General features: G+C 37.3%; 2 protein-coding genes across 2 annotated transcripts; both read right to left on the minus strand.

Moving 5' to 3' along the window:
* Nucleotides 1-1,442: 1,442 nt before the first annotated feature.
* Nucleotides 1,443-4,141, minus strand: LOC146632541 (rano class II histocompatibility antigen, A beta chain-like). Its single transcript, XM_085354460.1, has 4 exons — nucleotides 4,087-4,141; nucleotides 2,516-2,806; nucleotides 1,710-1,988; nucleotides 1,443-1,582 (listed from the first exon to the last, which is right to left on the minus strand). Exons 1-4 carry the CDS (start codon nucleotides 4,139-4,141, stop codon nucleotides 1,443-1,445), a joined length of 765 nt encoding a protein of 254 aa, XP_085210586.1.
* A 2,173-nt stretch (nucleotides 4,142-6,314) lies between these two features.
* LOC146632542 (rano class II histocompatibility antigen, A beta chain-like) lies at nucleotides 6,315-12,618 on the minus strand. The gene is made up of 4 exons (XM_085354461.1): nucleotides 12,567-12,618; nucleotides 9,415-9,705; nucleotides 8,404-8,682; nucleotides 6,315-6,454 (listed from the first exon to the last, which is right to left on the minus strand). Exons 1-4 carry the CDS (start codon nucleotides 12,616-12,618, stop codon nucleotides 6,315-6,317), a joined length of 762 nt encoding a protein of 253 aa, XP_085210587.1.
* Nucleotides 12,619-17,583: the final 4,965 nt, after the last annotated feature.

The raw sequence follows: 17,583 nt of genomic DNA on the forward strand, positions 1-17,583 counted from the left end.
CATCTGCCATGTTCATTTTTATAAGAGAGAAAACAAATATGCTCAGACTATAAATTTTCACAATTTATTATCAATCGGTTAGAATTTCAGATGAGTTTTACATGGTGCCATGGACCCCCGCCTCTCCACAATGCTCCGAGAGACAAAGGCTGCCACACCCAGGCAGTAAACACTTTTACTTTGTGTGACAGAAACAGAATGTTAACATGACAGATTTAAAGTTGGAGGAAAACTTTAGGTCACGTTTCATCTCCTGCACCCTCCTGTCTCCCTAAAAGGAGATGGCACTTCTCACATCACCATTCTAGGTTGGTGTCTGGCCTGTAGACTCAGAGAAGGGTGAAAGAGGGGGGAAAGAGAGAGAACTCCAAAACACCTGAATTTATAGACATGCTTTGGTCTGGCCTTAAAGTTTTGTACCGTCTGGTGCCACCACCAGTCCAGGCAGACACTCCCCCGCAAACTCCTCAGAGAAGAGGCTTCTCCCTGTCATATTTGTTAGTGTCTGAATGTAACAGTTGTCACAACCCGGCTCAAAGGAAGTGCCAAGCAAGTGGGAGACCACACACAGGCTTTTAAAGGCTGTAAGATATATTTAATGAAAATAAGGTGAAGAAACTTAAACACAATTGAAATGATATAACAGCCATAACTGAAGCCTCAAATAAACATGATGGGTGTCAGGCCAAGAGAGACAGCCACCCATGGTTCAGTCAAGATGTCTTTATATGCTGGGACTGGCCTTCTCAGGTGTGCTGCGTCTATAATTGGGTCAGCTCCACCTACCTGCAAGAAACAGGCAACAGAAAAACCAAAACACAAGGCCAGCCCACTGGCTGTCACACAGTTTAAATCCCAAACTATTCTGCAACACATATCTGTGTGCAATAAAGGATAAACATAACTGTGTTATACAACTTTTAAAGTAATTGTGTAATATAGGTTAATGGGGGTAAATTCTAACAAATCAAAGGTTTATATGAACCAATTAAATACACTGAAGCTTTTTAACAAGAAGCTCATACAGCAAAGAATAATAATTAAACTGTGTATTTAACTACACAAAGTCAGAAAGTCATTACTGAACAATTACCTAACAGCTTTAACTATTTGGACATAATTTTTCAAGGTGACTTTCACATTGCAAGCTCACAGTGACCGTAATGGTGTCACTTGTTTTATGTAGCTGCGTACATAAAACAAGTGACATGCAGCTGTATGGTGATTAAAACTGAATTTAACTATGTCACATTAACTGTCACTGAATGTAATGTTACATAAACAAGTAAAAATTTTAAAGATTCATCGATCAAGGCTACTTTTTAAATATACAATATACTTATCAAAGTTTTCTTCTATGTTGAGTTATTTAATTTTGTTTTGTAACAACTATTAGAGATGATTTATTAAAAGATGATAGTTTATAGTTTAAGATGATTAGTTTATAGAGAACCAGACAAGTTTGGATCAGAGGTTTTTCTCCTGTAATAGATCAGTCCCAAAGACAAAGTTAATGCTCCAAAGATCAAAGCACAAACTCCTCCAGCTAGATAACTCCTTTCAGATGGTCTCAAGCAAGAGTCTGCAACAAAACACCAACAGAGATATTCATAACTGTTAATAATGCAGTGCTTAAATAAAAAAGGACTCTGTGAATTTATAGAAAAATGCAAACAGCACATGACTAAAATGATCTTGTCTGTCCTCACCCCAGTAAGAACTCTTGGGCTCCTTTAGGCTAACATGCTCTACCGTACAGGTGACTCTGTCCTCGGGGATAGGTGTGCACTCCAGATAAGAGTGAACCTGATAGGTACAGTCTCCATTTGTCATCACTTCACTTATGGTCACACCCTCAGTCACTTCCTGACCATTCAGGTACCAAGTCACAAGGATGTGTTCGGGGTAGAAGTCATAAACGCTGCACACGAGTATTGTGTCATGGCTGGAAGTGTGGTCTCCCTCCTGGAGAGTCATGCTGGGTGCAGCTGAAATCAGAAGGTCAACAGCTTTAATGATGAAATTCATCATTCTGTAAACCAGCGATAAATAACTGGTTATTTATTTTAGTTAATCAACGTATTTGGTTGTAACCAGGTTAAAAATATCATCTATTAAAATGTTTTGAAATATTAAAAACATTGAAATCCATATCAAATAGTAATAATCCATATGAAATAATGATGGTTAATGTATTTAGAAAATGTTTTGAAATTCCTTAAAAGAGCATTTGCATTATATAGCATTCATTGTACAACTATCTTGTTTTATTGTGAAAAGCTTTGCAAGAGGAAGTGAATGGTGTTGTGCCTGCTCTGAGAGATCTTGTAACGGAAAGTACGGGAAGTTTCTGCAGGCTTGTATGAACTGGACTATCTGCTCGAAGGGTCTTTGTTGATGCGCACATTTTGCAAACTGTCTGTCAGAAGTCACATTTTTTCCATTAGATTTTGAAGAAAACTCTGCACTTCCAGTACTAACAGTACTATCTAATTTAATGTGTTTGAATATTTACCTATGTTTTCCTGAACTGCGTTGAATACTGCATCAACATTATTGACACAAGTCAGTTGTTTCTCTGCTTTTCTCTGCTCAACATCAAATTTGTCTTCATTAAACTGAGATGCTGTGATTAATCCAGCTGGAGTGAGGCCCGTCCACTTGCCGACTGTGCTGTTGTACTGCATCGTAAACTCTTTGTTAAAATACCAATCGATCAGATACTCCACTGTCTTCGGGTCTCTGGAGTGCATAACACAGCAAAAGTCAGCAAACATGAAGTAGCCATCTTCATCAACAGAGCAATCTGAAAGGAAAAGAAAGAAGTGCTGTAGAAATTTACTACAATCAAGATTTTCAAGCTCAGCCAACCCTCAACAAAGTTTCCAGCCAAAACAGCTTCCTCGTATTTAAATCTGAACTGTTATCAACCTGGTGGTGTTCCCTGTAAGAAGAGACAAGTTCTCTTTCTTATCAGTGAGCTGGTGCATCTGTGCCCTTGAAAAGCTGAGATTCAAAACTGGTTTTTGCTGCTGTGCTCAGATATTCTCACATTTGATAGAACAGGTTAAATCCAAGTCACACTCTGTTCAGTTTATTATGTTCATTAATGAAAGTCTGATAAGAACAACAACAACAACAAGGCTCCCTCTGTGTTTTAATAGGAAATTAGAAAATCTTCACACTCAAAACCCCTTTATGTTGATGTAACGTACATCACGAGGCTGACCGTTTCCTCATTTTATAGATTCCTGTACACAGTGGCATTGTATTCAGCTTCTCTTTAAGGTAATTATGGAAAAGTCTGTCAGTGTGCATCTGAATAAGGCATAGAAAACATACGTAACTGCCTGAGCCGGACTTTTAAATAAAATATACTTTTCACTTTGTACTGAGAAGCTTTGTGTGAAACGGCAACATTTCACATCATGACAATGATTTTTTAACCCAGTCTGAGTGAGAGGCCTGAATCACTGTCAGTTGCATAGTCGTCTCACTAACAAAGAAATACTATTAAGCCAAGAAGCTGTGCAAAAAAGTTTCTTCGGATACTGAATAATGATGGGATGTGGAAAACGTGAGACACATTGTTGATATTTCTTAAGCGGACCTCTATGTGTTTTGAAACTCATAAAATTTTTTAAGATAAAAGGAAAAGCACAATATTTTAATGGGTTTTCATGCAATTGTTTTGTAGATTCAGCCCATTAGAGATCGCATTTGGTCCCTTGTGAATGACAGTGAGTTTGACACCAGTGGTTTAGACTGAAATACACCATAACTGAATGAACTACCATCAAAATTTGGGTTTTAAACACTGTACCTGCTAAACACGTAGTTATTTTACGTTGATGCTGCACTAATGTGTTCCTCAGAGCTGCATATGTGTAAAGTCTTATTGATTGCATGCCTTTAAATGTGATCCAAAAATGCTAAAGGACAGGTTTATACATTTTACAAATCTATCAAATGGCCGTGCAGATGTTGAAACTGTCACTACTACTGCATGAAATGAAAAACACTTAAAAATGACGTACAATGTATATGTGATTTGATATCTATAGATAAAAATAAAGAATTACTCACCCACCACAAGTGGAGAGAGGAAACATATCAGCAGCAGGTACCTGAAGCGGTTCATGTTGAAACCAAAATGAGGCGTGACTGAGGCACGAATTCAATTACAAACCAGCCTGTGTGCAGTTTTTGAGCGAGTCTGTTCTTTCAGCTACACTTAGAGTTTCAGTTCACTCCGATCCACATTTTGTTCTGTTCACTATTTCTTTCCAGACATTTCTCCTAAAATTGTTTTAATAAACATTACTGTGTAACAGTGCAAGCAGTTTAACAACCTTAAAAATGTATAACAATACACTGAAGTACTTTGAAGAATTGCACTGAAGAATTAAAAAAAAAAGTGAAATTCATATGCATTTAATTCATTTTTTTAGTTTTATCTGCTAAAAATTGTAATGAGGCATTCATGGTGATTGTTTTTTTTTTTTTTTTACAGGCAGTCATTGACTACAAACTTATGATGAACCAGTTCATGAAAAACATTCAGACGTCTCACACCACATTGTAACCACCAGTAACAACAATTTGAAAGCAGCAGTTGTCGGGGTAAAAGAAGAAAGCACAAAAAACGAGCCAGTGTATTCCTATAAGTGGTCCTAAACTGGGATACAAGTGGAGGGTTGTGCCATGAAGGACATTTGGTGTAAAATCTTTGTTAAATCACATTTGGATCAGTGTGGCTGGATCAGACTGGTTTGGGTGATTAGGGATAGAGATGGGACTGCAAGTGAGAAACATGTTGAGTTGGTGAAAAGGGTATTTTGAGGAGCTGATGAATGAATAAAATGAGAGGAAGAGGAGATTTGATGGAGTAAAGACAGTGTAGGATGTACCTGTGGAGGTATGGATCTATGAAAGTGTGGTTAACTAGATTGTTCGACACAATTTCACCAAGTTTAGTGGTGGAGAAGAGGTTTAGTGGTACAGATGAAACAAACAAACAAAAAATGATATGCCTAAAGCTGTAGTATCTACTGATGCATTAAGTTCTTCACCCATCCAATGAAAATATGGGCAGGAATTGTTGAAACTAGCTTACCGGTAAGAGAGAAGTTGCCAATAAACAAACAGCAACATGGATTCATGGGAAAAAGAATGAACCTACTGCTGTTTGTTTGGAGATTGTTAATGGAAAACTGCATTGTGTCTTTGGGATCTCAAGAAAGCATGTGATAGGGTGACAAAAGAGGAACGTGTGGTAGTATGTGAGGAAGTCGACAAAAGAATATCAGTGCATATCATAGTCATGTACTGCATATCAGTACATATATAAAGACACTATGAAAGAGGTGTACGGTTGATTTGATTCATTCATATTGTGGAGGTAATTTTTCTGAATTAATCAGTCTTTAAACTCAGTATACGCTATGCAATTTTGGGGTGTCTCTGACAAAAGAAAAACTACGTGAAAGCATCACCGTGATGCCTTTGCTTGCAACTTTAAAACAGTCAGGCATCTAAATATGCAATCAGTTTTTTATTGCAATAATCATCTGTCTTATCTTTGAAGAAGACAAAATTACATTCTTTTTCCTGTGCTGATGGACTGCCCCCTACTGTCCATTAAAAAGAATGCAGTTTTCAGACACTTCAGGCTCAGAAGCTATGCCCATCTTGCAAATGCATTTATAATCAACTCTTAAATGTGATATAATGTCAGTGTTTGTGAAGCTACATGGAAAACACTAATGAAACAAACAATGAGATCTGTTCTTGTGCTTTGAAAGTTGTACATAACATTTTTTCACAGAAAGTTCAAATTGCAAAGAAAAAAATGTAAATGGACAGTGATTAAATTGGGGTGTATTTTATAACACAAAATCTGAACTGAAGAAGCTTCTTGGATGAGAGGTGAAACGTCTTCAAGCAACTTAAAGAAGTCCAGCCGCTTTTCTTTGCAAGCTCCTTTGACTACGATGACCTGTATGACTGAGAACCTTCACAGACATAACACAAAATCATTCAGTGTGTAATAAAATAAAATTCAATTCATAACATATAACTATTAAGGGTAGTAAGGGTACTTTTACATCACTTATAATATCTTTACTTTATTTTTTAATTTTTTTTTAACTTCCCTTAAAAATGCATCAGAGCGCTGCACACAAGAAATAAAAAAACAAAGCAAAACAAAAAAACCCACAAAAACTCTGTAACAACATATCTGTAATAAAGTTAAAAAAGGCGAGATTTAAATTTTCTCTTTGTTTTTTTAAATCATTATATGTAGATTTAGTTTATAGAGTATTTAAAAATGTTGGATCAGAGGATTTTCTTCTGTAATAGATCAGCCCCAAAGACAAAATTAATGCTCCCAAGAGCAAAGCACAAACTCCTCCAGTTAGAAAACTCCCGTCGGACTGTTTCAAGGAAGAATCTGCAACAAAACACCAGGACACATATTCATAATGATTGATAATACAGTGCTTATATATGTGTGTGTATGTATGTATGTATATATATATATATATATATATATATATATATATATATATATATATATATATATATTAGGGGTGCAACGATACACAAAATTCACGGTTCGGTTCGGTTCGATACTTTGGTGTCACGGTTCGATATTTTTTCGATACAAAAAAATGTTCATGCATTTTTAATTTGTCATTTATTAAAATTATAAATATATATTTTAACTCAAAAGTACAGTTTTTAAATTTAACCCTAACCCTTGTGCGTGTTTTTTATTTTGACAGCGAATGCGCACCTGCGGACCACTTATGTGCAGCCCTGGTTATTTAGCTCATCATATTGCAGCCACAGAAATTCTTTTGTCCATGAAACCATAAAGCTGCACTTTCTTTTTGCCTTATAGTCTGATTTGTCATAACTTCTCCGTTTTGTGGTAAGCTTTTCTTTGGCTGTCACTTCTTCACCCTGACCTGTCTTATTTGGCTCAGCAGAACTGAAATGCTTTTACACACTCACTCACATAAGCTCAGCGATTCTCTGCGCGATCAACCTCTCACATGTTTAAGCTGCGGGAGATTTCACTTGTCATGTTTGCATAGTAAGCTAACGATTAATAAGACGATGTCAGAGGAATTGGTGCACAAATTATCATCACTCACAGATCAGTGCTGTCGCTCTCTATACACAGTTCGCACGATTGCAAAGTGAAAGCAAAAAAACAAGCGCAAATTCAAACGCGACTTCAATATGTCACATATTGACAGTGGCTCACCGATGCCAATGACATAATTACCCAGCTACATTTCTGAAAGAATGCAAAAGCATTGACATATATTTTTCCTACAATAGCCCGACGGGCAGGGCAGAGATAGATTTTGGTAGCCCGACTGAAAAAATCGCTAGCTCCGGGACGTCGGGCTAGCGATATTGCAAGCCCTGTATCTGATTGAGGAATCACTCATCTTTGGAAAAGAGAGTTTATTACAGAGAAATGGCTCTTTCCAAAATAAAAGCTACACTATCCGCTTCTTCTGGGCTATATTCTCAGCAGCATAAGGAGAATCATGTGCTAACAGCTGTCTAAATGACTCGGCTAAAGTTAGTAGCATGCTTGTTGTTTTTGTCTTTGCACTAGGATGATGTCGGCGTAAACGTGCAGTCATATTCGTTGTGTTCCCACTAGTGCTTTCAGGTTAATCTCGTTGAAATGACCTTAACGCCACAACACGGCAAATCTCCTTAACGAGCTACCGCCGATCGCTCCGTGCATGGGGCTAGACAGCCAACACGTTAACGAGCTAACTGCGCTAACACACTAGTTCACACCAATGTAATTGAGCATTGCATGGCACATCCAACATACTGTTTTACTTTAGTCCATGACTCGCTTACCTTCAGGGTCATACGTCACATGAAAACCAAAATAATTCCAAACGCCAGATCTGAATGAGGTTCAATTTGCCTGTTGCAAGGAGAGCTTAACTTCTGTCTCGCTAGCTTGCCCTGCGCTCTTCCTTCTGACTATGCTGTCTGTGTTGAGCGCTCAGTGGATCTGCGCTCGACAGTGCAGCCTAGGCGGAGTAGTCGAACACAGATTCACTGAGCGCTCAACACAGACAGCATCGTCAGAAGGAAAATTGATAAAATAAATTACAAATGTTGTATTGTTCGATACATATGCGTACCGAACCGAAAGCACTGTATCGAACGGTTCAATATGGATACGAATATCGTTGCACCCCTAATATATATATATATATATATATATATATATATATATATATATATATATATATATATATATATATATATATATATATATATAAGAACACTATTAATGTGCAGAATGATTGAATTTATCAACAGCATTTTGACTAAAATGATCTTGTCTGTCCTCACCCCAGTAAGAACTCTTGGGCTCCTTTAGGCTAACATGCTCTACCGTACAGGTGACTCTGTCCTCGGGGATAGGTGTGCACTCCAGATAAGAGTGAACCTGATAGGTACAGTCTCCATTTGTCATCACTTCACTTATGGTCACACCCTCAGTCACTTCCTGACCGTTCAGGTACCAAGTCACAAGGATGTGTTCGGGGTAGAAGTCATAAATGCTGCACACGAGTATTGTGTCATGGCTGGAAGTGTGGTCTCCCTCCTGGAGAGTCATGCTGGGTGCAGCTGAAATCAGAAGGTCAACAGCTTTAATGATGAAATTCATCATTCTGTAAACCAATGATTCTTACAATGTTGCAATGTGATGCCTGGTTTGATATAATTCAAAATTGTCATGAAACAATTAAATCTAAAACAATAGTCTTTGAAAATGCACTTAATTCTTTTTTTAAATGCAAAAAAAGAAAAATTGAACATTTTTATCAGGTACTTGAAATAAAGGTATTAAGGGAGAATCACGGCCAAGCAAATCATAAAGTACTAATGGAAGTGTTTAGTTTTAGGCTCGTGCTATCATTTATAGTCCTGTTCACGGTTTGGGGTTTTGCTCTTCAATTGAAATGTTAGAGTATAATTGCTGTATTACTGTTACAATAATGATTGTAAAATAGGAGGGTTATTACACCCATATTTGTTCTGCTGCTTTAAGATGATAAACTACATAAATGGATCCTTGCACTGTAATTTGGGATCATTTGTTTGGTAATTTAGCCCTTTTAAATACAGGAAGGAGTAATATGTTTACTTCCTATACTAAAGAAAAGGTCATTTCAAAAAAGGAAGGTTTAAGATTGTCCAAGTGTTTTGGTTTAGTTCTTTATCATTATAATTCCTGTCATTAAACACTGTAACACATTGCATGATTTTTTTTGTATTTGGAAGAAAATGTTTGTATTTTATATATATAATATTCTCTCTACTGATAGCAACGCATACATCTAGTATTTGAATATTCACCCATGTTTTCCACAGTTATGTTGAATACTACATCAACATTATCGACACATATCAGCTGTTTCTCCACTTTTCTCTGCAGAATGTCAGCGCTGTCTTCATTAAACCGAGATGCTGTGATTAATCCAGCTGGAGTGAGGCCCGTCCACTTGCCGACTGTGCTGTTGTACTGCATCGTAAACTCTTTGTTAAAATACCAGTCGATCAGATACTCCACTGTCTTCGGGTCTCTGGAGTGCACAGCACACCAAAAATCAGCAAACATGAAGTAGCCATCTTCATTAATGGAGCAATCTAAAAAGGAAAAGAAAAGGTTAATCAAAAATTGACACCGATTTGTCTTTCTGTGCCTTAATTGCACTTTCAAGCTCAGAGTAGTTCAACCCTCAGCAAAGCTTCCAGCCAAAAGAGTGCTTCCTCACATGTAGAAAAGATAAGGCCTCCTTTCAGCAGGGAGCTTGTGCAGCTGTGCTCTTGAAAAGCAGATTCAAAAGTTGCTTTTCACTCATTTGCTCAGGTATTGTCCCACTGGGTTGGACAAGTAAATCCAGGTCACACTCTGTTCAATGTAGTATTTTCATCAATCAAATTTAGATTTTTTTTGCCAGTATAAAAGGAACTAAAGCTCGCTCTCTATGGCGTTATTTTTGTGCCACTATTCTGAGCGCACGTAAAAAAAAAAAATGCAGGTGCAAGTGTTGCATTTTGAGGAGAAATTTATTTTGAGCAAAGAAAAGCTGAGTGAACAAAATTCATTGCTGCGTGCGGAATGAATTCAGTTTATTTTGTGACCCAGAAAGAGAAATATTTCAAACTCCGCCACTGCCTCGTTTGAGTTTTGGACGAAATGGATTCTGGGATATTGCATTTCGTCATTTCGAGCTGATTGGAGACAAGAACAGCCAATCAGATTTTTTTTTTTGCATCCAAGTCTGTGATTGGCTGGTTTTGTGGCACAAATATAACGGTGTACAGAAAGAGCTGAACGCGCATGGGCAGAAATGTTGAGAGCGCGAGCAACACATTGCAAGCAAGCGCAAATGCAAAAACTGAGCGAGAGAGGCTGCTATTGTGTGTGTGTGTGGATAATAGCAAACACTGAAATACATTTTTTGCACCCAGCAATGATTTTTGTTCACTCAAATTTAGCTTTTCGTCGCTCAAATTAAAATTCTCCTCAAAATGCAACACTTGCACCTGCAATTTTTTTTTTACTTGCGCTCAGAATAGTGGCACAAAAATAACGCCATAGCTCTCTGGTAATGAATGAGTTTTGAATTTGCAGGCGGAGTCACTTGATCATTTTGAAAATGTTCACATTGAAACTTCTTTTGTGTAAACATAATGTCCAATGTGACGGTATCTGTTTCTTCATTTTATGAATTCCTGTAGATAAGAACAGGAAAGCCAGTCAATCAGCCCTGACTTTGCTACAGACAACACAAAGTGTCAGATTTGGCCTTCTGTGTGGCTTTGCAAAATGTGTGAACTGCGAAGCTTCTTTTTAATAGTAATAATAGTAATAATAATAATTAATTTTATTCAAAAGCACCTTTCAAGACACCTAAGGACACTTAACAATAGAATAAAACACATAGAACAATGACAAAATGAAGAACAATAAGAAAATAAATGAAATTAAACACAAGATCAAATAAACAATAAGTTCACGGTGAATGTGCAGATATGAACAGATTTTTGGGTTCTCTCCCACATTTTAAATCTTGATTCAGGTTTTGAGTTGAGATTTAAAATGGGGGAGAGAACCAATGTTTCTTTAATCTGGGGGTAGAAAGTTCCACAGGCAGAGCAGCTGAAAGCTCTGCTTCGCATAGCCCTGAAATACATAAAGAAGGCAAAGCCAGCTAGATAGAAGAAGAAGAAGATCGAAGTGAGTGGGCAGAAGAATAGAATAGAATAGAATTCAACTTTATTGTCACTGCACATGTCACAGGTACAAGGCAACGAAATGCAGTTTGCATCCATCCAGAAGTGCTTTAGCCATGATATAGATATATTACAAATATATATTAGCAATAATATAGATATGTGAGTATATTACAGAAATGGGTCTATTAAGGTATGTTATAATGCACACGGTATGAAGTATGTTATGAATATGCTATAACTATAAGTATGTACAGGCTGTAGTGAGTACAAGCTATGTACAGGCTATGAACAGGATATAAATATGAAAAACTATACAGAATATGAAATAAAAAAAACTATACAGAAATATGAGATATGCAGCTATACAGAAATGTGAACTAGAAGAAGTAGTGCTTAAGAGGTCAGAAAGGTAAGAAGGAGCAAAGTTATGAAGGGCCTTGAAGGAGAGCAGAAGAAGCTTGTACACTATTGGGAATTTTACAGGGAGCCAATGAAGTTCCTGAAGGATTTGGGTGATGTGCTGGTAGAAAGGGATTCTGACAGCAGTTAAAGCTTATGGAGGGATTTTTGGGGGAGACCATGCAAGAGAGAATTACAATAGTCAAGGCGGGAGGTAACGAGACTATGGACAAGAATGGACGCAGACTGGGTGGAAAGAGAAGGACATAATTGGTTAATGTTGCGTAGAGGAAAATAGACAGAACATGTGAGGTTACTGATGTGAATGTAGCATTAGCTAAATCAATCTGAAACATTATACGTGGTAAACCTAAAACTAAAGTTTTTCAAACTGCGTTTTGACAACATTACTGAAGAAAACACTGCACACCAATGAGACTTCATGTAAAAATCTTGTGGCCAGTGTATAAAAGTTGATGTATTTACTTAGACTAGAGTCAATTTGATTTAGCTTTAGATTGTTTCATTTCCCCAAATTCAAACATCTAAATGGGGAACTTGACCTGAGCAGAAATGCTGTCTTGTGCTGTTGTTACGAATCGTGATAACAAGGTTTGTGATCACAGAGCCACACAACTGAAATTTATAGTCTGCTTCCATTCAAATAAATCCACTATGTTAACGTAAAAGACGTATGGCACAAAGTACAGCATGTACACCAGCACTGTGTAAACACTGGACCTTGTGGTCATATTAAGGTTAGCATATAAAGTGCAGTACAGTCATAACCTTGTACTATATACTATACCCCGTAGTATATAGTAACCTTTGAAAATGTGCTTCGTGTAAATAGCAAAAGTACTCACCAACCATAAATAAAGAGAAGAAACACAGAAGCAAGTACTTGAAGCGGGTCATGCTGAAACCAGAATGAGGCACCCCTGTTGCTGGTTTTTAAACCAACCGCTGTGGCGTTTGAGAACGACTCTTTCCTTTCAGATACACTTACACTTTCAGTTCACTCTGAACCTGGTGCTGTTTCATTATCTATTACTCCAGGCATTTCTCCTTAAAATCTGTTTATACACCGACGATTTGCAACGGTAAAAGCGTTTTAAAAAACTTTCACAAATGAAACAACCGGCTGAGGAAAATAAATGTAAAGAGCCCTTTTTAAAATGTCTGTGCATTTATTTTTGTTTTCTATTTATACCTGCTATAAACTGTAACGTTGCGTTTAGACACTCACAGGGATTCTTTGTTGACCTCAAACAGTCACTCACTCATGATCATAAACTCATAATGAACAAGTGAAAAAAAAATCCAGATCATGAAAAACAGTTTGACTTCTCACAGCAGCTGTAATTAACACTAACAAGAATGTGAAAGCAACAGCTGTCAAGCTGAAAGAAAGACTTCCTCTTTTTCTCTCTGAGAAGTGGGAAGTGGGCAGAAGTGTGTCGGTGAGTGCAGTAGTCTCGCCTCCTCTTGGCTCCTGCAACATCCTCGGGTTAGCTGCCACGCCTGTCGCTCATCTTCTCACTAGCACTGTGGATTTAAGGACTGGCTTTCCAGTAGATTGTTGTCATTCCTGTATTGATAATTACCCTAAATTCAACTCATGTTTAACTGCTGTTGGTGCTCCAGTTTCCCGTCTCTGGTAGTTTCTAGAATGTATTTCTGGTGATGTATGAGATATATGGATTTCTGGAAAAGGTAAAATCTAAAGAAAACTACATTCTGTAGAAAAATTAAGGATGCTTACCTGCAAAGATGGGCAGTAACGAGTTAAAAGTAACGTGTTACTGTGATCCGATTACCTTTTTCAAGTAACGTGTAAAGTAAGAGATTACTGTTGCAAAAAAAGTAATTAGATTAATGTTACTTTCCCATAAGCATGCTGCATTACTGCATTACAAAACCGTGATTTTGTTTGTGAGAGTGTCTTATGGCACTTGTGTGTGTCGTGACATTGGTGAGAGCAAGAGACGTGTAGATCAACAATGGATAATATGGAGTACGGGAGAAACCAAGCACACCATTGTTTTTCTTGTGACATTACCAATAAGTTTTATGTGTCACATGGCCCTCATCCTATTGAAAAAACAAAAGTTGTATCCAAGATGGCCGACTTCTAAATGGCCACCATGGTCACCAGACATCTTGAGGAGTTTGCCCCCTCACATATACTAATGTGCCATAAACAGGACTTTAATATCACCAACCATTCCCATTTTATTACGGTGTATCCATATAAATGGCTTCTGTTTTCATCCCCAATAGAAGATTCATCCCCATAAAAAGTCAAATAAAAGTTCCCTCAATATCTGCCTGCTCTGAGGTACATGTCTGGTTAGTCTCTGTATTAGATCTCTGCTTGAGCAGAGCAGAAACAAATGGTGCAAATGATTTTTCTGCAGTTTTTGGATACAATAACAGGTCTATAGGTCTACAAATGAAATTCATACTCACTGAAAACAGAGATATTGATCTATTGGAAAACAATGAGTAAATCTGTGATATGAGGTAGTGACTTTATTTAGGCCTAGTGTTCTGAAGAAATGACTCTTTTTGTAAGTTATGCAAGCCTCCTTTTATCCATTGATTAAAACCAGTGATTCTCTTAAAATGCGCAACTCCTATTTAAGGCCACCAGATGTCACTGCTGACCTTTCAAAAAGTAAGACCAACTTTTTATTTATCTCATGGTTTTAGCTCTCTCTTTTGCGCTTTATGCACCAGGGCTCAGTTTTTGGATTCTGACTTTGACTAAGAAGCCCTTCATCTCAGTTTTCACATCTCACATGTTTTAGTGAATTCTAAAAATAACAAGGAGCATAATGCTTCCTCAGTGCAAACGTTTGGCTTACTTCAGCTGTTTAAAACTGCACTCTTTTTGTATATAAAGAATACTAAACTTGCAGTATATTAAAGTATATACTGCTTTAAGTTCAGTTCTATATATACTAGAGCTAAAATATATACTTCTTAAATGTGGGTATGCTGATTGCCTGTCTAGTGTAAAGCTCTGTTTTGATGATACAAAGTTCACCAAACTCTCGAGTACAAGAACAGTTATGGGAAACTGATCCACAAACCATCAAGAGATTAGACATGGAACAATTAAGAAAGCAGATCAGCATTTAATGCAGTTTCATATGAGTCCTTAAAATAGTTGCAACCTTATAATCTATTGATGCTTATTTTTCATCTGTCCTCTCTCATATGTGTTTGTGTTCATTAATATTTTCCACTTTTGAATTCTAGACCAATGAGTCATTGGTGGAGCGAATTATTTTGACTCATCCACATCAGGTTATCAAATTTACATTAAAAATAAATACATTTAGATTTCACATTACTGATGCAATGTCCTTATATGGTTCTAATATATGTCATTATATGGACCAAATATTCATTATGTGGACCAAATATTCACTGCAGACACCAAATCTACTTCCAATACTTCATTACAAAGACATGCTGTTAGTAAATCAATTGTTTTTACTAACCTTTGGGAGTTTCTCCCTGTGTCTGCGTGGGTTGTCTCCAGGTACTCCAGGCTTCCTCCCGTAGTACAAAGACACGCAGTTAGTGGGATTAGGTTAACTGGAAATTTCTAAGATGAAAATTAAACGATATTAAAAAATCATGGTGATTTTTCTGATTGTGACTTTGAATGAACTTATCATTCGTAGTCATGAACTTATAAGACAGCTAACATCACAAAGTGGGAGATTTCTAATGAAACAAATCACCTTTTTTTCATCACTGCAGCTAAATTTACAGTACTGCAACAATTATCTCTCTTACCTTTTGAGAATGCAATGTCTTTTTTTTTCCTTTTTGCAATTACAGACTCTGCCAGCCTTATACCAGAACAAAAGAAATGCAGTGGGAAATCATATTTGCTAACAGAATTTGTAACAAGACAGCTAAAGGTTAAGCTAAGTGAGTGGCCGCTTGAATGCGCAGTATTGTGTGGTCTAAAAAAGTAAGAAGAAGTGGAGAAGTAATGGAGGGAGACAGAGAAAGAGCAGGGTGTTCAGTCCTAAATGTGTTCTGCCCGGACAGCCACATGCAACCATCTGCACTACCACAGTTAGTATTACACAGCCTGATTCTGAAAGGAGACACCAAAAATAAGCAGCAGCAGCAGCTTATGGCATCCACCACACCATCAAGGAGGAAAGATTCAAGGCCCAACAGCTGAAATAAAATGCAACAATTAAATGACCTTAATAGCAGTTTACTATAAAATCAAAATAAATATTAAAGTATGTAAAGACAACATTTAATTTTCGAAATGGTGATGTAATATCGAAATATCAAAACTGACTTAAGGCTTAATAGACAGCCATTCACACACCATCTGAGTGGAGACTACAAAGAACCGAAAGCAGATAATATATACACAGGAGGGAATTGTGGGCAGTGTGAACACACCTGTGAACTCAGCTGAACAAAATCTAACTGACGAAACAGGGGAAACAAAACTGAGCGTGATTCACACAAGACAAGGAACTGTCAAAATAAAATAGGAAGTGACTAAGACATACAAACTTAAGACAGAGACGGGAAAGAGGGGGAGACAGAAGGATAAAACACAGATAATTATGGGAACAGGAAGGGATACATTGTGCAAGACAAAGATGAGACTGGCACAGACTGGACAGGGAAAAGAGGAACTAACATAATCAAACAAGGACCAAGAAATAGAAATAACGAAGTTTAAAGGCACTCAAGAACTTGAACATAAGTATCTCATAATTCCAAAGAAGTAAATCAGAGGTCCAGGACAGGGTCCCACTTTGCTAAGCCATCCAATGGGCTGAAATCAACCCTGTAGCTGCTTGACTCTGGTCTGAGGCCAGTATGCTTGACACCCTCACTACAAATTCATACAAAAATAATACAAAGTCATACAGGAGGCATTACAGAAGGCCTTTTCTCTATACCTGGAAATGACCATTTAATTTGAATATATTTTCCAAAATCTTCTCTGTTGTCACTCATTACTGCACCTTTGACAAATAGTGTTTTCTCAACAAAGACCCCCAGTGCTATCGGGTGTGTGCCTTTACGTCAGTGCACTTGGTACTTTAACCCCCTCTGATGCAGCTGCTGTTTGCTGTAGAGTTCGACTCACGCACTGAACAGTTCAGACCGAGCCTGAATGACACATTTCAGTCTGTTTTCTATCGGCTGCTGTCACTCTGGTGACGCTCTGACACACCTTTGACACACCTTTGACACACCTTTGACACATGCCACCCAACAGATCCTTTTAGAAATTTTAACTTGCAAAGGTCTTTCTTGCGTTTTACAAATGATTTATTATGTATCTTTTTTGTAGTCTCTTTGGTGAAAAGACAGAAAAGACATTTTGTTGATCACCAGAAATATACAAACATCATTCCCAGCAATCAAAATGCTTGATTTAGGTCATTCTACTTGGTACCTGATTTCAGCTAAATACTTCTGATATCTGCACTGCAGGACGAGTAGTAATACTATGTAAATGTGTCTTTTTGTAAGCTATGTTTATTAGGAAAACTCACCTTTTTCACTTTGGTCTTTGCAGTTTTTGTTCATTTTCTCTTTTTAGCTCATTTGCTATTCCTGCAGCAATGCTGCAGTGCTCAGCCATCAGAAGGTATTTGATTTGATCTTTAAGTCACTGGTCTTTTCAACTGATTAGCTGTCTGTAGCTCATAAATCCATCCTGCCTTATCTGGACCTTCTTTCTTTACAGATAAAACTATTCAATCACTTTCATTCTCTCACCACTCAGTGACATATATTAACTATATATATATATATATATACACACACATATATTAGTTAAACCAGCCAGCTGTTTTTCTAACCCCTTGTGTTATT

Source organism: Diplotaxodon limnothrissa, linkage group LG5, assembly GCF_057381915.1.
Source record: "Diplotaxodon limnothrissa isolate DT_005_m linkage group LG5, D_limnothrissa_male_GT1.1, whole genome shotgun sequence".
Classification (NCBI taxonomy): domain Eukaryota; kingdom Metazoa; phylum Chordata; class Actinopteri; order Cichliformes; family Cichlidae; genus Diplotaxodon; species Diplotaxodon limnothrissa.